The 25,310-nt window shown below is 44.3% G+C and overlaps 3 protein-coding genes across 7 annotated transcripts in view; 2 read left to right on the top strand and 1 right to left on the bottom strand.

Moving 5' to 3' along the window:
- Positions 1-6,754, top strand: part of LOC118236696 (serine/threonine-protein kinase PAK 3) — a 31,412-nt gene extending 24,658 nt beyond the window's left edge. For both annotated transcript variants that reach the window (XM_035435263.1, XM_035435264.1), the window contains 6 exons: positions 902-1,014; positions 1,464-1,581; positions 2,158-2,257; positions 2,564-2,760; positions 3,032-3,169; positions 3,881-6,754. In XM_035435263.1, the coding sequence (XP_035291154.1) occupies positions 902-1,014; positions 1,464-1,581; positions 2,158-2,257; positions 2,564-2,760; positions 3,032-3,169; positions 3,881-3,970 (756 nt within the window). In that variant the 3' untranslated portion in view covers positions 3,971-6,754. The remainder of the gene's footprint in view (positions 1-901; positions 1,015-1,463; positions 1,582-2,157; positions 2,258-2,563; positions 2,761-3,031; positions 3,170-3,880) is intronic.
- Positions 6,755-7,069: 315 nt separating this feature from the next.
- On the top strand, positions 7,070-8,782 carry LOC118236417 (prestalk protein-like). Its single transcript, XM_035434779.1, has 2 exons — positions 7,070-7,555; positions 7,610-8,782. The coding sequence occupies exons 1-2, from the start codon at positions 7,437-7,439 to the stop codon at positions 8,427-8,429; spliced, it is 939 nt and encodes a 312-aa protein (XP_035290670.1). The 5' UTR covers positions 7,070-7,436; the 3' UTR covers positions 8,430-8,782.
- A 71-nt stretch (positions 8,783-8,853) lies between these two features.
- On the bottom strand, positions 8,854-23,593 carry LOC118236416 (calpain-5-like). 4 transcript variants are annotated; one of them, XM_035434777.1, is made up of 14 exons: positions 23,263-23,593; positions 21,748-21,763; positions 20,517-20,703; positions 18,331-18,462; positions 14,828-15,036; positions 14,488-14,680; positions 13,409-13,599; positions 13,056-13,133; positions 12,744-12,939; positions 12,378-12,500; positions 11,520-11,722; positions 11,172-11,293; positions 10,238-10,374; positions 8,854-9,826 (listed from the first exon to the last, which is right to left on the bottom strand). In XM_035434777.1, the coding sequence occupies exons 3-14, from the start codon at positions 20,679-20,681 to the stop codon at positions 9,644-9,646; spliced, it is 1,932 nt and encodes a 643-aa protein (XP_035290668.1). In that variant the 5' UTR covers positions 20,682-20,703; positions 21,748-21,763; positions 23,263-23,593; the 3' UTR covers positions 8,854-9,643. The 4 variants fall into 4 exon arrangements, with proteins under 4 accessions (XP_035290668.1, XP_035290665.1, XP_035290666.1 ...); XM_035434774.1 differs by having other exon boundaries at positions 21,748-22,239; positions 23,263-23,592; XM_035434775.1 differs by having other exon boundaries at positions 21,748-21,961; positions 23,263-23,592.
- Between the last annotated feature and the right edge of the window lie 1,717 nt (positions 23,594-25,310).

Here is a 25,310-nt window from a genome sequence, read left to right as displayed (position 1 = left end):
ACAAGTTTAACAAACAGGGACAAATTATCGAGAGCCATTGTCCACCCGTGCAATGCCATGTGCGTTTAACGCATATTACAACGGACTTGAGGGATAGCTGTGTCACACGCGCACATGAGCAAACATGGCAGTGCAGAGAACATTATTCTCCCAGTGGCATGCTAGCTAGCCACTATGCTAGTCACTGCTACAAATGCCAATGTTTCAAAAAAAGTGTCAACCGCTCAAGAAAAAAAGGGAGAGCAACAGCATGGCTGTCAACTGCATTGTGCAGATAATATAACAAGAAAAGTGAAAGGGAGAACCAGTAAGGACTGGTAGACATCATGGACAGGTGGATGCCACACAAAGGTAACTGCTGAGGCAGGTTTCATTGTAATATAAACAACAAAAAACTATCATGTGTCGTCAACAGTCTCCCAACCCTACCCCTAGCCTCCTTCCCCAGCCCTTCAACTCTGCCTCCGCCCCCAGCCCTTCGACTCTGCCTCCGCCCCCAGCCCTTCAACTCTGCCTCCGCCCCCAGCCCTTTGACTCTGCCTCCGCCCCCAGCCCTTCGACTCTGCCTCCGCCCCCAGCCCTTCGACTCTGCCTCCGCCCCCAGCCCTTTGACTTTGCCTCCGCCCCAGCCCTTTGACTTTGCCTCCGCCCCCAGCCCTTTGACTCTGCCTCCGCCCCCAGCCCTTTGACTCTGCCTCCGCCCCCAGCCCTTCGACTCTGCCTCCGCCCCCAGCCCTTTGACTTTGCCTCCGCCCCCAGCCCTTTGACTTTGCCTCCGCCCCCAGCCCTTTGACTCTGCCTCCGCCCCCAGCCCTTTGGCTCTGACTCCACCTTCAGCCCATCAGTTCTGACTCCACCCCCCCCAGCCCTCTGACTCCACCCTGTGGGCATTCCCTTACAGGTGGCCATCAAGCAGATGACACTGCAGCAGCAGCCCAAGAAGGAACTGATCATCAATGAGATCCTGGTGATGAGGGAAAACAAAAACTCCAATATCGTCAATTACCTGGATAGGTAAGCCTGCCTGCCAGACACACACTAGCTCACACTGTGCAGTCTGTGCACGCACTACTGTTTGAGCTCGTATGTGAACATTTTTAAACAGGGTAAAAATATAAATGTATTCTTACATGGTAGAAAACACAATTAAGAGCAGATCGTACACTGTGCTTTGAACCAACCCTAAACCAACCCTAAACTGCATTACTGAGAGCTGGCAGCCTTACACTCCCTCATTCACCTCTGAGGACTGATGCGTCACTCCCAGTCAAGAGAGGGACTACAGCTGGTTTCTCACTCAATGCATCAGATACAGTGTTTGTCAGAATTCATGTGACAGCATCTACCAACAAGGGTGGCATCTAGTTCCTCCTGTAGCACCCGTTACTCATAAATCCACAGGGAAGCAGGTGTCTGTGTGACCAGGTGTGTACCCCCTGTGGTGTGTGCCCCCCTGTTTGCAGTTACCTGGTTGGGGATGAGCTGTGGGTGGTGATGGAGTATCTTGCCGGAGGCTCCCTGACTGATGTGGTGACGGAGACCTGCATGGATGAGGGGCAGATTGCTGCTGTCTGCCGAGAGGTAGGCTCCCGATCTGTTCCCAAAGCAGACTCTGGTATTCCCGATCTGTTCCCAAAGCAGACTCCGGTATTCCCAATCTGTTCCCAAAGCACACTCTGGTATTCCCGATCTGTTCCCAAAGCAGACTCTGGTATTCTCAATCTGTTCCCAAAGCAGACTCTGGTATTCTCAATCTGTTCCCAAAGCAGACTCTGGTATTCCCAATCTGTTCCTGAAGCAGACTCTGGTATTCCTGATCTGTTCCCAAAGCAGACTCTGGTATTCTTGATCTGTTCCTGAAGCAGACTCTGGTATTCCCCATCTGTTCCTGAAGCAGACTCTGGTATTCCTGATCTGTTCCTGAAGCAGATTCTGGTATTCCTGATCTGTTCCCTAAGCAGACTCCAGTTTTCTTGATCTCTGTGCTGAGCTGACTCTAGTATTTTTAATCTCTACCTGAAGCATACTCATTTCAGAGTCAATGCCACATTCCCTCATATTATTCTTGAGCCTACAGCCTAGAGCAAAGCCTGGTATTTGCCCTTCTGAGCTAAGAGCGCATGCTTGTCCCAATGAAGCACATTTTTCTTCCTGCAGTGTCTGCAGGCTCTGGACTTCCTGCACTCCAACCAGGTGATCCACCGAGATATAAAGAGTGACAACATCCTCCTGGGCATGGATGGTTCTGTAAAACTGAGTAAGTGTCAAACAGGAGCTAAACTTGCAGAATCTCTGTTTGCCATGATTTAAACCGGCAGAAAAATGAGAGTCTAGCTGGCATAACAGGCCTCCTCCTCCAAGCAGAGAGTGACTTACTGAATTTACATTCAGCTCAAAAGGCTGGGTTTAAGTTGGATTTTAAAGAGCTGATTCTGGAAGTGCCGTCATTCTCAATGTTACTGAGCCCATCTTTACTCTTCACTGATGGCCAGGAACACTCATCAGGAAGGGGGATCGCTGGTCGTGTGGGAACTCTTCTGACACTATTCCATCTCTTTTCTAGCGGACTTCGGCTTCTGTGCCCAGATCACCCCAGAGCAGAACAAGCGCAGCACCATGGTGGGCACCCCGTACTGGATGGCTCCTGAGGTGGTGACCCGCAAGGCCTATGGCCCTAAAGTGGACATCTGGTCTTTAGGGATCATGGCCATCGAGATGGTGGAGGGGGAGCCACCCTATTTAAATGAGAATCCTCTCAGGGTAAGGCCTCTCCTGACACATCAGAGAGATAGAATGCGCAGATGTTCAATCACCACCAACAATGACACAGAAAAAAGACACATATTTGAGACTTTTCATGTCTGAGAAAATGCCGTTATGGCCTTTGCTAGAAACATTAATGGGTCTTTTAAATGTTATGTTTTGCTTCTAAACTTCATTATGTCCTAAGGGAACCTTGGTCTCATGTTAAGTGCAGTGGGGAGTACTGACACCAGGCTGATCACACCCCCCCATGCCCCCTCCTCCACAGGCCCTGTACCTGATCGCTACTAATGGAACACCTGAGCTGCAGAACCCAGAGAGGCTCTCGTCGGTGTTTAGAGACTTCCTCAACCGCTGCCTAGAGATGGATGTGGACAGGAGAGGCTCTGCCAAGCAGCTTCTGCAGGTAGAAACACCCTCTCTCTCTGTCTCTCTCCTTTTCTCTCTGTCTCTCTCAGACTCTGTCCATCTCTCTCCTTCTCTCTCTGTCTCTCAATCTCTGTCCATCTCTCTCCTTCTCTCTCTGTCTCTCTCAGTCTCTGTCCATCTCTCTCCTTCTCTCTCTGTCTCTCTCAGTCTCTGTCCATCGCTCTCCTTCTCTCTCTGGTCTCTCTAGATCTCTCTGTCTCTGTCCTTCTCTCAGTCTCTCTACATCTCTCTCCTTCTCTCTCCATCTCTGTCTCTCTGTCTCTGTCCATCTCTCTCCTTCTCTCTCCATCTCTGTCTCTCTCAGTCTCTGTTCATCTCTCTCCTTCTTTCTCTGTCCCTCTACATCTCTGTCTCTGTCCTCCTCTCTCCTTCTCTCTCTGTCCCTTTACATCTCTGTCTCTCTCCTGTCCTTCTCTTTCAACCTCTCTTCTCTCTCTTTCCCACTCTCTGTCTCTCCTTCACACTCTCATCTCTCAGCCTATCTCCATCTATCTGTCTCCTTACATCCCTCTCTGTCTCTTTCCTTCTCTCTCTCCATCTCTCAGTCTCTCTCCACCTCTCCCTGTCTCTCTCACATCACTGATCACAGTTCAAGTCTGGCTTTAAATGCTTCTGCTACACCAGCTGTCTATATCTTCATATTGCATTTGTTGTTTCTGAAAATGGCTTTTCATTTTTTGATCTACAGCATTCGTTCCTGAAGTTAGCCAAACCTCTGTCCAGTCTGACGCCGCTGATTGTCGCAGCGAAGGAAGCCATCAAGAACAGCAGCCGCTAGCAGGGTCATCCATCCCATCATGCTCCCTGATTGAGGGGTCCACTGTCAGGACAGCCTGAAGGACAGAAACTCCTCTAGCAGGGCAGGCATTTCTGCTTTGGCCAAGATTTCGAGCCAGACTTTTCTTTGTGCTGTGAAGCACTCTTTAAATGTGGCATTTTTCAGAATAGCTTCCGTTCTGTAAAGGAGTCTGACTTTGCAGGAAGTCATCCCTTAAATACACCCCATGTTCTTGGAGAGCGATTGACAGGAGACTTAAAACCAGCACCCGTGTGCAAACTGCATAAAGCCTTGTCCTGACCCTCCTGCCCTCCTCTCCCCCTGGAGTGGACCAGCAAATCTCTGCTGAACATTTTCATGAGAGACTCCAGAAGCTCCATGCACCTGCATGACCATGACTTTCCAGCGCAGTCTAATGGATCTGCTCCAGCCCAGTCTGATGGATCTGCTCCAGCGCAGTCTGATGGATCTGCTCCAGCGCAGTCTAATGGATCTGCTCCAGCGCAGTCTGATGGATCTGCTCCAGCGCAGTCTGATGGATCTGCTCCAGCGCAGTCTGATGGATCTGCTCCAGCGCAGTCTAATGGATCTGCTCCAGCGCAGTCTAATGGATTTGGTCCAGCGCAGTCGACTGGATCTGCTCCAGCGCAGTCTAATGGGCCTGCTGCAGCGCAGTCTAATGGATCTGCTCCAGCACAGTCTAATTGATCTGCTCCAGCACAGTCTAATGGATCTGCTCCAGCACAGTCTAATGGATCTGCTCATATCTTCCTTGTTGAATGTGGAAGGTCATTTGTATGTACATGTATGCAAGTGTGTGAGTGAGTGTGTGTGTGTGTATGTGTACGTGTGTGATTTTGTGTTTGAGAGAAGAGGTATACCTCCAATAGAAAAGTTTCTTGCTCATGAAAGCCGTTGGTGGATGTGATTAAGCCATTGGTGGATGTGATTAAGCCATTGGTGGATGTGATTTGTTTGGGGCATCGCAGTGTTGCCCTATTTCCGGGTGTGTAGCTTGTTGTTTAGTGCTCTGTGGGTTTGATGAGGCTGCAGTATGAAACGATGTATATATACACATATACAAAACTGAGAGGTGAAACACTATTTAATTGACAGATTAGGTTTTTTCATGGATCTTATTAAAAGACAAAGCTAACTTCCAGATAATATGCATATTCTGGGGTCGTTTCACAAACTGGTGATTTGTTTACTGAATGAAGAGGGTGAGCTCATATGATTATGTATTACCAAACCTGTGATTTATTGGAGCAAAATTAAATATAATCATAATTAAATCGAATTATTACATACGTCTAAATACATTGCATTACATCTAATTATAATTTATCAGCCTCTATTTATCATCATCTTTCTTCTAGAGCCTCATCGTTAAAAAATGCTTGGCTTGGCTTCGGCTGCATGCCATTTTATGTAGAGTTGTTATGACCTTTTAAATTCAGCCCATACACAAAAATAAATATTTTAATAGGGCCCTACTGTGTGTCACTTTCACATCATATTGTCCTTTCATAATTGTACAAAATGACAAAATTGTGTTGTGTATTAACAGAGAATCAGGCATCGAACAGCTTCCAGCTGAATTAAGCAGTGTCAGGGCCCCCAGTCTCAGGTCTTCAGGCTTATGCACTATGTGCATTTCCCACCCATTCTGTGACGTAAAAACATTCATTTTTAATGTATTTATGGACTAAGAACTCTGGAAAAATAGAACTGAGTCTTTAGGTGAATCCCAACAGATCCTCAGAATTCTGTTGACATTTTCATCATGTGTGCTACTACCTTGTACAGATAATATCATATTACTAAATGGAAAGCTTTTAAAGGTGACTGCTTATGTGCATAACATGGCTGCAATTCCTTGGCTGTGGAAAAATATTTGAGCATTTAATATGTCAGTAGCATTCATGTGAAACTGATCTGTCCTGCAGCAACATGCTTTTCAATACAATACAATTACAGGGTGCTGCCATCTTTTTTGTCTTCATTAAAGTTGGCCTGATTTCACAATTAAATTAATTCCCTGCATGATATGGCTATCACCCATTTGTGAATCTACCCCAGGTCTAAAAAGCAGATTCTACTGATTTTACTGTACACTGACAAGCCATTTGTACAAATTAGTGAAATTATTGAGTGGGTCATGGATGTTTGTCTACAGTATGTAAACGTCTGTCTATCAATGGAATATGTATATACTTTTTGTAAGGGGTGCTATTTTTTAAAGATTTTTTTTGTCTCTAATTTCTGTTAAGCTTCCTTTTCCCCCAAACTGACAGTGGAACAGCGGAGGGTGGTGATGTGCGTCAGGGGGGCAGTGGGTGTACAGACCCCCTAGTGAGATGGTGTGTTTCTTCTTTTGATTGTATGAAGAGGGAAATTCTGTAAAGAGGAGTGGAGGACGGTGCTCCCTGCGCTGCTGTAACTGCACCCTGTCCCACTCCGCTCTGTGTCCTGACTGGGAGTTTGAGCAGACGATGTGGAATGAGACACTCTGATCAAATGAAAGGGCCACAGAGGGTTTGGCTGATCATGCCGGTGGTAGAATGTGCCCTGCTGCCCATACGGGCGATGGCTTCTCTGAAAACACCCGGCCTACACCCCCTTATGTAAATAAGCTTAGTAAATAAGCTTGTTTCGGTCCCAACAGTCAACAGGTCTGTCACAGCCTTCCCAGCATGGCCTTCCTCAGCATGGTCCTTACGAACACCTGCGGGGAGTCTGCCCCTCCCACCTAATCACTGTGACAGGTCAGGATAAAACACTGACCCCACGACCCCTGACCCACACCGACCCCTGACCTGCACTGACCCCACCGACCCCTGACCTACACTGACCCCACCGACCCCTGACCCACACTGACCCCACCGACCCTGACCTACACTGACCCCTGACCTGCACTGACCCTACCGACCCCTGACCTGCACTGACCCCACCGACCCCTGACCTACACTGACCCTCACGACCCCTGACCCACACCGACCCCTGACCTACACTGACCCCACCGACCCCTGACCTGCACTGACCCTACCGACCCCTGACCTGCACTGACCCCACCGACCCCTGACCTACACTGACCCCACGACCCCTGACCTACACTGACCCTACCGACCCCTGACCTACACTGACCCTACCGGCCCCTGACCTGCACTGACCCTACCGACCCCTGACCCACACTGACCCCACCGACCCCTGACCTACACTAACCCTACCGGCTGAGTCCGTCTGTGCAGCTGGGTCAGGCTGCCCAGTGAGAGGAGAAAAGGACTAATTCACTGCATGGAGTTAAATGTTTTGCATTCGTTATACCCATTCATTATCATTAACATGGTTGCGGTTAATTGTAGGTGGGAAGTGCCGTTATTTTGTTTCTTTTCTTTTATATCCACCTTTAGATCACTTGAAAGCTTCATGTGTGATCACGGGAAAAAAGTAAAAATGAACAAATATGAAATCAGCACATATTCAGTGTGTTACATGGACAGCTGTGTCTCCAGCCATTGAAACGATAAGGATCCCAGCATCGTGTTCAGGCAGTCAGGCAGACAGGTGTAGCCAGGGAGACTGGTGTAGTCAGGGAGACGGGTGTAGTCAGGCAGGCGGGTGTAGTCAGGGAGACTGGTGTAGTCAGGGAGACGGGTGTAGTCAGGCAGGCTGGTGTAGTCAGGCAGGCTGGTGTAGTCACGCAGATGGGTGTAGTCAGGGAGACGGGTGTAGTCACGCAGATGGGTGTAGTCAGGCAGACGGGTGTAGTCAGGCAGGCTGGTGTAGTCAGGCAGACGGGTGTAGTCAGGCAGGCTGGTGTAGTCACGCAGATGGGTGTAGTCAGGGAGACGGGTGTAGTCACGCAGATGGGTGTAGTCAGGCAGACGGGTGTAGTCAGGCAGGCTGGTGTAGTCAGGCAGACGGGTGTAGTCAGGCAGGCTGGTGTAGTCACGCAGATGGGTGTAGTCAGGGAGACGGGTGTAGTCACGCAGATGGGTGTAGTCAGGCAGACGGGTGTAGCCAGGGAGACTGGTGTAGTCAGGCAGACGGGTGTAGTCAGGCAGGCTGGTGTAGTCACGCAGATGGGTGTAGTCAGGGAGACGGGTGTAGTCAGGCATACAGGTGTAGTCAGGCAGACGGGTGTCCCCATGCTCTGTTCTGTGTTGCTGTGCACATAGTACTTGTGTTGTTTTTGACTGAAGGAGAGATTTGGCCCAGCTGTGCTTCTCTGTTTGGGCCGGAGATGACGAGCACAAAACTCACTTCCAGCAGCCGCCACGCCCTCCCGCTTCTGCCCTTTACTGGATGTGTAAATCTGTACATGTGGTGTGAAAGTGCTCTATACATGTGTTTTATGAGAAAGAAACAGAAAAGTTTCTTTATAAATTATTACATTTGTGAACTGCTTAATCCATCTCTCGTACATCAGCAGATTTGTCCTGATCTTATCTTTTAAAAGATTGAAAAAGAGACTGAAAGAGAAAGTGAGAGAGGAAGGGGAGAGAAAGGGGGAGGGGAACTGGTTTCAATAAGCTATTTTCAGTTGTGGTTGAAGCAATAGAATTTTTTGAGTTATGAATTGTGCATGGCTGTGTCTTGAGTGTAAAACAAACAACAAAAATACTGCAGTTTGGGAACTGGACTGAAATAAATAAGATAAATATCCCGAACAAAACCTTTGCTTTAAACGAGCCTGCTTTTCATGTCCAATCATTTTTACATTTTGTATTTTTTAGTCAAAACATTCTGTTGGAAGTGAATGAATGTTATGCTATGCTTGGGCATAATTAAACTGTACACTAAAAAATACATACATTATATACATACAGTTAATATAACTGAGACTTATAGTTAAGATTCCACACAAGTTTTCAATAAGAATTTTATTTACATTAGAATATTTTGGTGATATGATGTCTTTCAGTAATATAAAATATGGGTACTAATGTGTATATTTAGTACAGTAAAATAAGTGGACTAAATGGGCTGTAAATGTTGAAAAATGTCTTGAATAACTCTGTGCACAATATCAAATAACATTTTCAACCCCTTGTCTGTGTTAAAAAACACTGGATTTTCACCGGTTTTCATAGACTGTCATGAATTGGGTTTCCTCAGAAGGAGAATTAAGCATCAGTAAATTACTTCTGCTGGATCCATTTTAATTGCGGTCCCTAAAATCTCCTGGTCTGCTGCGGTCCATAATTATTCCTATTTTTGTAGTATTTAGAACACATGGGTTTTTTGTAGTATTTAGAACACATGGGTTTTTGTAGTATGTAGAACACATGGGTTTTTGTAGTATGTAGAACACATGGGCTTAAATCTGTATTTGGCTATAAATGAGGCCTGAGCCTGACTGAGCCTGATGTGCTTACGGCCCAACCCGACCCGACCCGACCCGGCCCGGCCCGGCCCGAACCAGCCCGTCAGATTTTAAGCCCAAACCCAATAGAGCCGGATCACTGAAATAACAAGCCAACGGCACCATGCAGCACAGTAGCAAACAATGCAGTGTTTCCCTCAGGAAAGCTGCCAAAGGAGGAGCTTGCAGATGCTGCATGGGGGTTAAGCAACATTTCCACCAGCTCTCAACAAGGATTGATAACAACGGCTAACAAGGGTGCGTGGGGTTAGGCAGGACGGGGCGAGGCTCAGTTTCATGCCGGCTCACATGGCCGTGAGCTGGCTGCTGGTGATCACTCTCAGGCTGATGGTCCCGAGCACCTCGTCGGCCATCTGACGGCCCCTCTTGCGTAGCTGCAGCTTCTGAGGATCCGTGGGGTCTTTGGGGGAGGCAGCCAGGACCACCTGCCCCAGGAACTGATCCTGCGCCACATTGCTGTTCCACACCTAGGGATTTTACACAGAAAAACGAGTCACATCTCCTCTGCACCAAGGCTTGACTATTTACGTTTAGACAGGCAGCGTGCAGCATGCTTGTGGAAGGAAGCACCAATGAGAGAGGGGAGGCTGTTTAAATAGACCACCAGGTTATGAGAATGGACTGTGATAGGCCATCAGCCGATTCAGCCGGAACCTGGCTCGACTCTTCTGGCCAGCCTGAACTACGTAGTGCTCCATATCTGCATATGGCCTGATATTATTTAACGGCAATAAAAATTTCACAATAAACTAACATTAGTAATGCCAATAAAGGCTAACCAATAAACACCTACCAGCATGTAGAGGAGGGGGCAACGCTGACACGTTTCACCACCTGCACCACACCTGCGATGATGCTGAAGTTAAGCTGTAACTCACCTGGACAGTGATGGGCTTCCTGGGGCTCTTTCTGTAGAAGATGGCTCTGGTGCTGAACTTGGGCTCCAGGGTGTCCTTCTGGACTGTGGATCGGACCGACTTCCCCTCACAGTATATGATCACATAGGGATCTGCTCCTGTGGTCCATCGGATAAAGAACAGCTGTAAAGCCATTTTTACCCTCTAAACCCTACCCTAACCGAACCCTACCCTAACCACAGCAGTGTTACTACAGCATGTCTAACCGAACCCTACCCTAACCACATCAGTGTTACTACAGCATGTCTAACCAAACCCTACCCTAACCACCGCAGTGTTACTACAGAATACATGCTTTATTACACTTACTAGCACAGTGCTGTGTTACTCTGGCTAGCACGGTGCTGTATTACTCTGGCTAGCACAGTGTTGTATTACTCTGGCTAGCACAGTGCTGTGTTACTCTGGCTAGCACAGTGCTGTATTACTCTGGCTAGCACAGTGCTGTATTACTCTGGCTAACACAGTGCTGTGCTACTCTGGCTAGCACAGTGCTGTGTTACTCTGGCTAGCACAGTGCTGTATTACTCTGGCTAGCACAGTGCTGTATTACTCTGGCTAACACAGTGCTGTATTACTGTGGCTAGCACAGTGCTGTATTACTCTGGCTAGCACAGTGCTGTGTTACTCTGGCTAGCATAGTGCTGTATTACTCTGGTTAGCACAGTGCTGCATTACTCTTGTTTGCAGTGCTGTATTACTGTGGCTAGCACAGTGCTGTATTACTCTTGCTAGCACAGTGCTGTATTACTCTGGCTAGCACAGTGCTGTATTACTCTGCCTAGCACAGTGTTGTATTACTCTGGCTAGCACAGTGATGTATTACTCTGGCAAGCACAGTGCTGTATTACTCTGGCTAGCACAGGCTTATTTTTAAAGAAGGTTCTGCACTCACCCCCTGGGCTGTCCTGGTTCTGCAGCCCCTCAGCCTCATGGATGTAGATCTGTGTGAGGGCCTGGGGGTACCCCAAAAAACTACTCCAGCACTTTACTTTCGGCTTGTCCTCAATTAGCTCTCTGAAAGCAGTGAACAGTGCAACATCAGTATATTATAGGTTGAAATATTCCAGCAGAAAAGCTCTCATGACACATTTTGTAATGCATTTCCGAACTATATTTAATCAGTTACATAAAGCTGCCCTGCCAGGAACGTTATCTATGACTGGTTTGGAGATATAGTTAATAATTAACTCATAGTTCATTCAAGCTGTGCTCCTTTCTGGGACAAACTCTGTGGGGTTACCTGCAGTCTGAATCCACATCCGTGTAGATCCTGAGCATGAAGTCTCCCAGCGTTTGCGGCAAAAATGTGGACGGGATGATGATGTAGCGGCCTTTGCGAAGAACTTTCCTCATGAAAACCGTACGTGCATTGATGTACGTGGATGTGGCCACATTGTCTTGGGTCAGTATATCATGCATCCGATACTTTCTGTTCAGCTCTACCTATAAAAATAAATAGATAATTTACTTGCCTATGCACTGGTTCAGCACATCAAAAATAAATATTATACACATTGTCTGATATGGTTTATTACTTACCAAATGGATAAATAAACTTGTTTCTATCAATAGCAATAAACCAAAAGATTTATCCATTTGCATTTGCCTTGATATGAATATAAACTAGGAATGTCTTATGAACAAGGTGGTCCCTTTGTGCATTGATATTTCAGCCAACATGTCTGCCAAATGGCCACATATATCCATGAATCCCATCTGACAGCAGATGTTGCTGCAATGCTAATACCTAACCTGTTTGAGCCAAAGGCCTGTAAGTTCTAATGACCATATCCCTGTCAACTGCACAATGCTGCTCATTTAACAAAAAGCGAAAAGGACCTGCCAGACGTCTTCCACAGAAACACAGTAAACTACAGTACACTGATTTCAGAAAGCTGATTATCCGGGAAAGAGTTTAGAAGGATATCTGCTTTTCTGTGGCAAACATCAGTTATTGATATAAGAATACTCTTTGATATGTTCACATTTTAGTTACAATAAAAAGTAATGCTGTGATATTGATATGTAAAATGTAAAGGTTATTTTAATATAGAAGGGCCTGGGCTCCAGAAGCACAGTCTTTGTGGGGTTCCAGTACCTCAAAGATAACAAAGCCCATTGAGAGATTTTCCCCCTGGCCTATGGATCTGTGGATCTTCATGTCTCGCTGCTGCAAGGAAATGAGAACTTCGTCCAGCTCCTTTGTCACGTCAAACACATACTGCAAAAACACAAAACAAGGTTACAGTATGGGGCCTGAGTTCAGATAAGCAGGCACTGATAAGCAGACACTGACAAGACATCTTACACCCACAAGTTCCAGATACTATGACACATGAATCTGAAATCTGTTTCTGTCTGTGCTCATGTCACCCATACCTGGTTACCTGTGAGTAACCTGTGGGTTACCTGTGAGTAACCTGTGGGTTACCTGTGAGTTACCTGTGGGTTACCTGTGAGTTACCTGTGGGTTTTGCAGGAAAGTCGGGCGGTGGTTCAGGCAGCCCCCGCAGCGGTTGCGTAGGGGATCCGAGTTTTTGGTCCAGCTGCTGAAGTGGACGGCCTCATGCCAGGTCTTCTCCAGGCTCAGCATGGAGGTGTTGATGATGCGGCACACATCCACATCCGTGAAGTAGGTGCACCAGTCATCAAACGCCATCCTGCAGCACGGATCCACAACACAGCCCAGAGGACAACAGTGCTTATGGCCTCTGTCTGCTACAAGAGGGATGAATATTATTTGCTGCAGAGGTAACCGATAACTCAGATCCCTTACCAGAACTCGCCGTCATCTTCCACTGTGATTTCCATGGCCTTTCTCTCCATATCACCTACTTTCTGCCATTGCTCTGAACTGCAGGGAGAGAGAGAGCCTCAAATATAAGAACCTGACACATTACCGTTAATCACTATCCCTTTTGGGAGGGATTTGTGAACCAGCTGGCTATTAGTCTACTGTTAATCTGCATAAATCCATTATTTCTTGTATGCTACCTCTGTGCTGATGTGTTGCTTTCTGTGTATCTGGTCAATTTGCAAGAACAGTTTTCCCAATGGAAAATTTAAGAATATCAACCAATGAAAATGTCCCTATGGTCATGTGTGGATTGCAAAAACAGACATGGCCACCTGTCGCTCCATGCCCCTTTCCACTCTATCTTTCCCCAGGGATTCCTCATGCGGATCAGGAAGACCTTCTCAGATTTGAAGTAGGCCATGAGTCCGTGGCCCAGCCGGGCCTTCCTGACCGCAGTCACAGAGTAGGCGTGGCCCTTGACCAGGCCGCAGGCCATGCGAGCTTCGATCTCCTGAGGAGAGGCCTGGGAGAAGAAGAAGTCAGAAATGTGAACATAAAGTGCACAAAGCTGAATATCTGGTTAGCTTAAGTTTGGAAATCTCATATATTTTGATTGATAGAATGTTGAAATATGCTTGTAAAGTAAATATTCTGGGATCACAGAAGCTACTGTCATGCAAGCATCAATGGTGAAATTATTAAACACAACACAGCTTGTGGTGAGAAATTATCGCTGACACACAGCAAATTTCACATATATTTTACAAGAAAGAGTACCCATGACTTATAAATGTAAGCTGTTAACCTTTAAACCGATCTAATGAATGTGGAGAAGAGCAAAAAATAAGTATTGTGAATGTGGAAGGCTCCGGGTTGGGTTAGGGATAGGAGGGATGTGGAAGGTTTAGGGTTAGGTTAGGGTTTGAGGGATGTGGAAGGCTCAGGGTTGGGTTAGGGATAGGAGGGATGTGAAAGGCTCAGGGTTGGGTTAGGGTTGGAGGGATGTGGAAGGCTCAGGGTTGGGTTAGGGATAGGAGGGATGTGGAAGGCTTAGGGTTGGGCTAGGGTTGGAGGGATGTGGAAGGCTCAGGGTTGGGTTAGGGATAGGAGGGATGTGGAAGGCTTAGGGTTGGGTTAGGGTTGGAGGGATGTAGAAGGCTTAGGGCTGGGTTAGGGATAGGAGGGATGTGGAAGGGTCAGGGTTGGGTTAGGGATAGGAGGGATGTGGAAGGCTTAGGGTTGGGTTAGGGTTGGAGGGATGTGGAAGGATTAGGGTTGGGTTAGGGTTAGGAGGACTGTGGAAGGCTTAGTGTTGGGTTAGGGTTAGGAGGAATGTGGAAGGCTTAGGGTTGGGTTAGGGTTAGGAGGGATGTGGAAGGCTTAGGGTTGGGTTAGGGATGTGAAAACACACCTTGATGGAGCAGCTGATGATGCCTCCTCTCTCATAGACTTTCAGCAGGTCCTCAAACAGCTTCAGCTGCTCAGACAGGTCAGTGGCATACTTCCCTTGCACCAGGTCGATGGACTCAGTCACTGCCCCAGTGAAGTCCACCACTGCATCTCCACAGTTGCCCCCGTCCAGGGATTCGTAGCATCCAGACAGTCTACAACATGCACATTGGACATCAGAGCCAGTAGCATCACGAGACATCAGAGCAAACACCTTGTTGCATGTTCACAGGACAACATCAGCTAATGCAGTCCCCAGGGACCAGGCTATTTTAGGGACAGCTCAGTCAGGGAACCCTTACTTTGCATAAGCCTTCTCTAACAGGGCACTCCAGAACTCATTTTTCAGCTTGGAGTGGCAGTAGGTCAGTTCCCCGTTGATGGTGGGCAGGCGGTCATCCACCACCACATCCAGCCATTCCCCGAATATCCAGAACCGGAAGTGGAAGATTCCAGCATAGTTTTCAGGGTGTTTGGCATCCCACTCCTGTTCCTTCCAGTCTGGAATTACCTGCCCAAACACGGAGCAAAAAGCTAAATCCTCATGTTTTCCAATTGCTCAACTAACATAGTTTTCACTGATTATTATATGTTGTCTTTAATTTGTATATCTGGTTAAGGCAGTTGAGGTTAGTATAGTGTATTTGAAGAAAAACATGTTTTCAATGTACAACAATGCCAAGTTACTCACACACGCAAAGCACTGTCTATAGTGAAGCTACTAGTGAAGTAGATGGTGTGCTCGCAAAGTTTTTTTTTTTTTTAAACATGTGCACTTCTTTATATGTCCATTTTGCATGTGTTTTTATTGGCTGGTGTACCTAATGTACAATGGGGAGACATATTCTTTGTTCAAAATCCCCTAAGTTTGGGCCTTTATTGTGTGGATGTGTGAAGTTGTTTGTGAATACTCTCAAACTCTACTGTGCTGTATAGGTATGGGGCATGCCAACCTGCCAAGGCGCAACTTGGCAGAATGGCATACTTTCCATCCCAATAGCTATGGCACAGATTGGAAGAGGATACTGCGGCAGTGAGACAGACCAACATAACAATTGGGCACTCAAAAGTGAAAAGAGAAACAACGTTCTGTATTATAACCAGAAATAAAACAGACCACTACGTACTTCTCCTGCAGTCATACTGAAGAGGTTCTGATTTGAAACCACTATTTAACTGCTGCTTATTAGGATTCTCCAGCCTCAGACACAGCCATTAAACTTAATGGCCTGCAGTGACCGAGCCTCTTCCTCAATGCTCATGCTACATGCTCAGTGAGTTGGACTCATTTCAGAAAGATTCAGAGACATTAGGAGGTGGGAGGGAGCCACTGGATGGCCTCGTTACTGACATTTCTACGCATGTGAAGGGAGCCATAAGGAGATTAATCTATTGTGATAAACATAGGACAAAATTGGCTCTGGATGCAAATTGGCTAATTGCTGTATACTATGACCCTAAGACATTTCTCTGTATCCACACGCTGTTTCACTAACAGTGACTACAGAATGTGTGTTACTCGTTAACATTAGTGAATTGTCACCCAACAAAATCTGTTCGGTGTACAGATAAATGTGAGTTTTTTTACTGTTTCTGAGGTCTATCTGAAGAGAGAACAGAAACACAAGGAATACATTACATTTGCCAAAATGCTCATTTAACCCGACCTGACGCATGAATCTCACTGAGATGCATTCGCTTAGTGGAAACAGGGAGTAAGAAAGTCTGACCACTGATAAGCCTGACAGTCAAATGCCAGGACAGGGTGAGAAGAAGCCAGTCACAGACAGCCTCTGCATGCCTGCACTTTCTCTCACTGCAAACAAGCACGTAACCAAGAGAGAGCAAAGCTTAACCAATGATATACTACTGGGATGTTGTGGTTCACAACAAGGACAACTAGGGTATAAATTATGGAGCGATACAACCCCCCAATATTACAAAACAGGCCAAACAACCCCCCAAATAATAAAGCATGATAATGAGAAAAATAATATATAAAAAAGTATGCATCATGATGTGAATGGGATATACCGATCAATAAGGCTGGGAGTTTTTCACAGAAGTCTCTGGTCTCAGGGATTCCATGACTTTCCCCATTTCTGCGATTTACTCTGTTTTTAGTGCTTTGAGATTTTTTGGCAGTTCTGGATGGTAAGCGTCAACTTTAAAGTATGGTATGGTGTTACTATTTACTATTTACTAATAGCCTATTGCCAAATGGTGGAAGTGCAACAATGTATACAGATTCTTGTCAGCTGTTGCTATCAGATGTATGACATCAGTAACTACTCATCAAACACTCAGACCTTGCCACATATAACATATTGAACCAAAAAAAACTTTAAAGAAATAAAAATGAACATACGGTATAGTGTTTTATTTTAGTAATGCAATTTGAGCGTGCTCCACATTGTGCTAAATGCAAAAAAGCAACTGAAATGCACCAGCCTATCAATGTATTTCAGTCATAGGCTGTGCCTAGAAGCCGGCAACTGCCCCATTTTTAAAAAAAACTTCAAGCACCTCTTACTGCTGCTAGAGTTGCACGTTATTTCAATTGTTTCCCATTGCTGCGCATGATATAAATAACATAAAAAAACTCTTCTGCTTTTTCTAGCTTTCTATGATTCTGAACAACTTTGCCATGACTGCTCCGTGTCTTTGGCCAGTATTTTTGGCGACACCCAGTATTACGGATCATTACATTACATTACATTATAGGCATTTAGCTGACGCTCTTATCCAGAGCGACTTACAACAGTGTAATCAGTATCGATCAGTAACGTGTAATATCTTCCCGTTAGAATTCCCCAGAAATGATCATTTCACGGCTGTCCTTTTAAAGAATGTCTTTCAGGCGGCATGCCCCCAGACACCCCTACAGGGTTACAATTATCCTGGTCAATGCAGGAGACCAATATTCAAAATAAAGTTACTGTCAGGGTTCTGTGTCTTCCCCCCTTGTTATTCCTGGTTGGGCCGCCAGATGGCGGCACCCCTGCTTTGTGTCCGGTTAATTGTTTCATTCCATTATCCCATTATTAGTTACTGATTGTCTCGTGTTCCCTTCCCTCTCTGTGGCCTGATTGTTCATTGTGCCCTCCTGTGTCTCATCTGCGTCGCTTCTATTTAAGTCTCCCTCTTCCCTCACTCAGGCGCTGGATTCTTGCGGTTCTGTTCCTGGCTGTTTGCCTGTTTGTGGTTCTGTACGTTTGCGGTTTTGATACCTGTTTGTGCGTCGCCTGTTACCTGTTGCTTGCCTGCCCGTTGCCTGTTCCCTGCCTGTTCTGTTCCCTACGTTTTTGGGGATTTTTGTATTTTTGTTTTCCCGCTTTTTGTAGGATTTTCTTTGTTTGTAAGTATCGCCCTGCGAGGCTCTCTGTTCCCTTTTTACTTATTAAAGTCTAGTTTTCCCCATTTTGGAGTTTTGTGTTTTTGGCACTCTGCTTTTGGGTCCATTCCCGCGCCCCGCCCTGACAGTTACGTCCTTGCAGGACAACAATACTATAGATGACTGAATCAATTAAATTAAACAAAGTCACTTTGTATTTATGTTGGGCCAGGACATATGCTGAAATAATATGTAGTAATACAGCTGCTTATTATCTTACGTTTGTCAGTGCATGTCTTTACACAGCAGGGTATCGCCTACGCATCCATGCTTCCATACCCACGCCTCATTCATAGCTTCCATGGCTGTGACTCCAGCGTTGGCCCTGTTACCCCCAGCTCTTCCTGCTTCTTCTGAGCTGTTCATTTGGACTGCATTTGAGGTGAATATTGTGGAAGAAACTAAACTCACCTTCTGCCAGTGCTCAGGTTTGAGTGCCAGACAGGAGCATGCTGCCACAAACCAGCAGTTACCCAGGGTACCCTGGTTCAGGTCATGGGAGCTGATTCCTTCCACAAACAGGTGAGGGTCATCACAGATTTCCTGGAAGAGGGTGATGGACTAAATGGTTATTTGGTTATTTCGCTCTGCGTGTGCATGTGAGCAAACACTAATGTTAAACTGAAAGTCTCTTTATGAATAAAAATTTTAATCATCATTGTCATGGAAATTCTTATCTACACATCAGAAAGTTTAAGAATGTTAACATAACATAACATAAGACAAGAACAGGCCATTCAGCCCAACACTGCTCGTCTATCCCTACCACTAAACTGTACTTAATGCTTAGTCTACCTAAAAGCCAGATAGTATCTAACACTGTATCAAGGCGGGCCTTGAATACCCTAAGTGTCCAAGCAAGCTATTCCACACATTGACCACTCATACACAAAAGAACGACCAGGAGTGGATTCAATCTGATTTATAATCAGCTAACTTAGCTTTTGCTAAATGCCAGTAACTCAAAGAAAAGAAGCCCTTGTACTTAGCTAGCTAGGTAATATTTTGTCACAGGCCAAAATACACCCAAAATTTATCTGGAATCCGTTTATAATACTAGACTAACTCCTATATTTAACGTTGGTAGGCCTACTACTTAACAACGGAGGCAAACTATTTAGCTAACAATAGTTATGATATGCTACAGAGACAAAAACACCAATCCACAACTTAAAAACACACAAGATGGCTCTGGACAGCTAGCGATAGAAACTGGAGAGGAGAAAAGCCTCCTTTAACTTTCTAACGTAACGCGCTTAGTTAGACTACAGTTAACGTTAGCACTTAGCTAACACTGGAGGCGGCTAGGATTTGCTTCCAAGAGGGCGAACAACGTCCCAAAGTCCCTCTCTGTCCCTTTAACGGCAACAAAGGTTTTCACCTTAGGACCAAATCTCGCTTATAATAATGTGTTTTAAAAACGTGAACTAATATCAAAACTCCAAAACTCCACAGAAAAACTCCACTCCAAACTCCACAGAACTCACAACTTCAATCCAATTCTGGCTCTACATTACAGAAGCTATGCAGAATATATTCAACAGGGTTTGTTGGTCAAAAACTTTAAAAAAAGCTCTTACTTTAAGTATTACTTATAAAGGCATTTTTTCTGGGGTAAGAAAATGAAATCTTTTCAACAGCCATTGGAGAAAATAGGAAACGTTTTGTTTCAGATAAGCATCTGGATAGCTGTTCTCATATTTTCATTTCAAAAACATTAAAACATCAAGCAGGCATTCAAGACAACTCGGAACTTGTAAAAAATGGGATCTGGCTTGTGGAAAAACCAATCAAACAGCCACCGAACTCGGAATTATACGCATCATTTCAGACCGCCGATTTATCCGACCTCAGGAACCTACTGGTGATGTCACAGTAAGAAATGTGTGATTATGTGATATGTGTTAGTATCATTTATGTTCCGCATTCATTAAAGCAATATGTGAAATGTATAAGTTATGATATCTATTAGCCACTTACTCAATAGCCAACAGCTAGAAAATGTTATTTGTATTAGCATAACATAATATTTCACCAGAATGCAAAATCACCATTTTTGAGCATACAATATAGCTCATTATGTGTGTTGTTTATTTGACATAGACTTTTTTAGTCATCTTTATCAAGGGTACCAGTCATTTTGGATGCCACTGTATTAAGGTGCATCATCTAGAATGATTAAATTTAGTGATATTTTTAAAGCGTATTACTGGATGTCTGATTTGTATGAATGTTTTTATTGTAGCTTTTAACCCTAAATGTGCTCTCAAAATAATTATGTATCATAATATAGTAGCAAATAATTAGCATTACCTATACATCATGAACAATGGCTGGATTTCATTTTCTCTTTGGTAAATGGTAAATGGACTGCATTTATATAGCGCTTTTATCCAAAGCGCTTTACAATTGATGCCTCTCATTCACCAGAGCAGTTAGGGGTTAGGTGTCTTGCTCAGGGACACTTCGACACGCCCAGAGCGGGGATCGAACCGGCAACCCTCCGACTGCCAGACAACCGTTCTTACGTCCTGAGCTATGTCGCCCCATCTTTCTACTTCAGTTAAAATTCTGCGTTATGTGGATTGAATATTTACCTTTGGCCTCTTCCATTTTACAGTGCCTGGAGGAGGCTTCCTGTAGAACAGAGATTTGTTGGTGGCTGGAAACTCAGGATCTTCAAAGAGCTTCTTGGCTTCCTTACATTCCTGCTTCAGCTGAGAGTATTTCTGGTTCTTGTATAGAATGGGTGAGGAGAACATGGTTCAGATGGCCTTCTTCAACCTGTGAAAAATGAAAGTACAATAAATTAGTCTTCTATTTCATTTTTAACTCCTTTAAAGAAAAATTCTATAGCTAGTTCACCAGCTGCAGCCTTGCTGCTGTTACTTATAGAAACAATGTTGTCTGAGCTGAAGTTGATGTATTCCGTTTAGTATTAATTTCTAAAACTGATCCCCCAGTCATCCTTGGAAAAGGCCAGGACTTTGTGAACATTATGGTTTCTCATTCAAAACATGCAACATGTTATCAAGGGGATGCCAGTGTAGTTGATTAAGGCAAGATATGAATTCCATCTGATAAGGCCCACTGTTCACAAGGAAACAATTATTATTATTTCTGTATTTACTTGCAAAAATTAAAAAAAGGATTGACTTAAAGTCCTCTGTTCACCATCTCCCCTTGTTGTAGTATTCCATGAGGTGATCTATGACTCCACAGTACATTTTATTATGAATATGGAAAATTACAGGTTTTCAGCCCACAAGCAAAGATGAATAAAGCAGCTGTTGTCTGTCTGCAATTGAAGCAATTAAGCATTCTGTGACAGATTCAATGTAACTTAAAAATGGTAGTTGAGTATGACCAAAACCTTTATGAAATTGATGACATGACAGGCCAAAAGACTAAAGCAAGATAGACTGACAGAATATGGCTGTACTTTACTTTAAATGGTTTCCTAAAATAACATATAAATGGTCAAATGTCAAATAGATTTTTCCATGGGAGAATGAAGATTAATTAGATGTCAGTACTTGTATGAAGGGCCTGAAAATAAGGAAGACTTTTTTAGGGGAATTGCATGTAATACACCTTGTTACCAAAGAGTCGTGGTTTCCTCATAAACACTAAAGTAAATTCATAACTGTGTGAAATGCATGTCTGTCTGTTCACACAGACTCACAGACACACACACACACACACACACAGACAAATCCACAGTTTCTGATTAGCAGCATTTACAGGGTCAGCGTTAACTGTGTGTAGAAAAAGAAAGGGAAAAACAGAAAAAGAAAGGGAAAGAAAGAGAAAATGAAAAGCAAATACCTCTGCCGTGCCTGTCCTGGTGTGGTGGGTAAAGAAAGCTCAGAGCTCAGTTCTCTGTTCCCTGTCACCTGTAGCTAAAGCACCTCCCCCTCCACCTTCGGCTCACAGCCACGCCTTACAGCCCGTACAGAGTAATGTTTGGTGCGCAGATTGAGCGTAACTTCCTTATGATGTCATTTCCTTGGAGCGGGAAGTGTTTCAGAGTCATATATATCTGTAGAGATATGTGTTTGTGACATGCCTGGTCCGGGCCCGACTTGTCAAACAGGTTTCAGCAGCGCAATACAGGTCAGTGTGTGAAACAGGGAACAGCCCTTTCTACCCACTGCTGGCATGGAGTGTACACCTTGCACAATGCTGAGTGCTTTGATAATATTTTTATATATACGATTTATAATATATGATGCTTAGGTTAATACAATTCTTGAAGTGTTGGACTGTGTAGGGTGTGTATAGAATTATAATGACTCATTAAAAATATGCAAATGAAAGCTGCAAGAAAGGAACATAACTGTAATTAGATCATTTAAATCTATTCTGTATTTAAGGTCATAATCGTGAAATAATCAGTGGATACAGCTCCTGAACCCTCTGCTGTTCCAACAGTGCTTTTTGCTAGTATTCTGTATTCACGCTGGACTCAGGTTGACAATGTCAGCTACAAATTGGACCAAACAATACAGTGTCTGTGGCACATTACTCTTCTGCAAAATAGGGAAACATCCCAGTAACTTAAAAGACTCTGTGCTTTAAAGTTCTGGGTCCTTCTCACAATTTTATGTTACAGAGTCTGCTGGAAAAGGAGAATATAACACATCGTGAATCTCAACTGTGAATTCATTGCTTATTTCCAGTTTTTACGAGATGATTCCAAAGGTAATGTTTCACACACAGAAATTGAGCTGACATACACAGATCACCCTCAAACTACCTGGCAAATCTGTCAGGTAAGAAATAAAACACTTATTCTGGCTACATGTGAAAAAAAAGGGTAAAACAAAAACTGAAAATAAGATGTTACATGTGGTATAATAAGTCCAGTATAGTAGTTTTCCAGGTGACATTGTAAAAGTGAAGGTATTTTTAAACGAGAAATCATCTTATATATTTTTCTCCTATAAAAAATGTGATTGACAGATCGAAATAAACCTTCATAATCATTCTAAAACAACCTTTACTCTCTGGAGTGTGACTGGTGAGGTCACCTACATGTGCTACACTGAAACAGAAGTTTATTTTTTATTTTTCACTTTGCACAGTCTCATAAATAATGATAAATATGAACATGTCTGTATGTCCCGTAACCAGCAGCGAAGCCTGATGGTAGTTCTTTGTTGTCTTTAAATCTCATATTTTAGCCTCAGATGTTACATACAATATCCTTATTATTAATATAATGTAAACTGAATGAAACCCCTGGAGTTCTTAGCACACATTGTAACCACAGCCTGTGTCAAAAAATATAATTAAATGTGCACACGGTTAAAAGTATTAAGGTTTAACATGAGATCTTACCTCTGCATATACGGACCACCTTCCTGAAATCCCAGTGGATCAGCGGTCTGGGCTAGTAAACAGCACGGTGGAGTTCTAGTGTCTCTTCTGATAAAGCCAGTGTCCAGCCCCCCTGTTTCTGTGTGTGTTTCCACTCCAAAACTACTGCTGGAAAATTCCCTCTCCCAGAAGGAGAGCCTCACTCCCCCAAGAACCAGTCCTTCGAGTCCCTCCAGTAGAAGGAAATATTATGCAGATAAAGGGCCTGCAGGTTCATTCCAGTCCAGGGCAGTTTGATAGGAAAACCAACACCTAACACACACAATCCCTCTGGCCAGCTAGATCCAAACCTGATTTAGGCCTGGCATATGACCCTCCTGGAATGAACAAAATTCCTGTGAAAAAAAACCAAGCTTTACTGGAAAACAAGCCGCGACAGGTGTGAGCTTGTCAGAACTTTTCCCTGAGGACCCACTGGTGTCCCTCTCCACATTTCTGCATCTCTGTAACCAGAACACCCTCTTACTGAACACTGCTGTCTGCACTAAAGACCAGAACAGCCTCTGACTGAACACTGCTGTCTGCACTAAAGACCTGAACAGCCTCTGACTGAACACTGCTGTCTGCACTAAAGACCTGAACAGCTTCTGACTGAACACTGCTGCCTGCACTAAAGACCTGAACACCCTCTTACTGAACACTGCTGTCTGCACTAAAGACCTGAACAGCCTCTGACTGAACACTGCTGTTTGCACTAAAGACCAGAACAGCCTCTGACTGAACACTGCTGTCTGCACTAAAGACCTGAACAGCCTCTGACTGAACACTGCTGTTTGCACTAAAGACCTGAACAGCTTCTGACTGAACACTGCTGTCTGCACTAAAGACCTGAACACCCTCTTACTGAACACTGCTGTTTGCACTAAAGACCACACATGCAGGTTTACCGCAATTTCATTTTTTAATCAGCTGTCATAAATCATGTTGGGGCAGAATTTTACTAGGTGTGTATTCATTTTGACATGAAAATGTGAAATAATCTTGTAGTTTATTCCAATTTTCAGAAATAAAAATGTTTTTCACAATTTTGAAATGGATTATTCAGAAAGGCCACTGTAAGGATTGGTTACAATTAATCCATCAAAATTGATCTGAGTATAAAATTTCTAAAAGAGGGTGAATACAGGCATACACATAATTATGAGTGTGTCTGTCTGGTTAAATAACTTAACAAAATCTACCAATATAGAATCAATTCATCAATCAAATTATGTATACAAAATATCTGAAAACAGATACCTGTCTGTATAAAATTTGGTAATATTGTGATCTATTATATATGTACATTATGGAATCCCCTCACTCTCTACCTGCACAGATATTATACAGGCACATTATGGAATCCCCTCACTCTCTACCTGCACAGATATTATATAGGCACATTATGGAATCCCCTCACTCTCTACCTGCACAGATATTATACAGGCACATTATGGAATCCCCTCACTCTCTACCTGCACAGATATTATATAGGCACATTATGGAATCCCCTCACTCTCTACCTGCACAGATATTATACAGGCACATTATGGAATCCCCTCACTCTCTACCTGCACAGATATTATACAGGCACATTATGGAATCCCCTCACTCTCTACCTGCACAGATATTATACAGGCACATTATGGAATCCCCTCACTCTCTACCTGCACAGATATTATATAGGCACATTATGGAATCCCCTCACTCTCTACCTGCACAGATATTATATAGGCACATTATGGAATCCCCTCACTCTCTACCTGCACAGATATTATATAGGCACATTATGGAATCCCCTCACTCTCTACCTGCACAGATATTATATAGGCACATTATGGAATCCCCTCACTCTCTACCTGCACAGATATTATACAGGCACATTATGGAATCCCCTCACTCTCTACCTGCACAGATATTATACAGGCACATTATGGAATCCCCTCACTCTCTACCTGCACAGATATTATACAGGCACATTATGGAATCCCCTCACTCTCTACCTGCACAGATATTATACAGGCACATTA

Source organism: Anguilla anguilla, chromosome 9 (genome assembly GCF_013347855.1).
Source record: "Anguilla anguilla isolate fAngAng1 chromosome 9, fAngAng1.pri, whole genome shotgun sequence".
NCBI lineage: Eukaryota > Metazoa > Chordata > Actinopteri > Anguilliformes > Anguillidae > Anguilla > Anguilla anguilla.
Note: the sequence above shows the minus strand (reverse complement) of the source record. Positions and strands in the feature narration are given on the sequence as shown.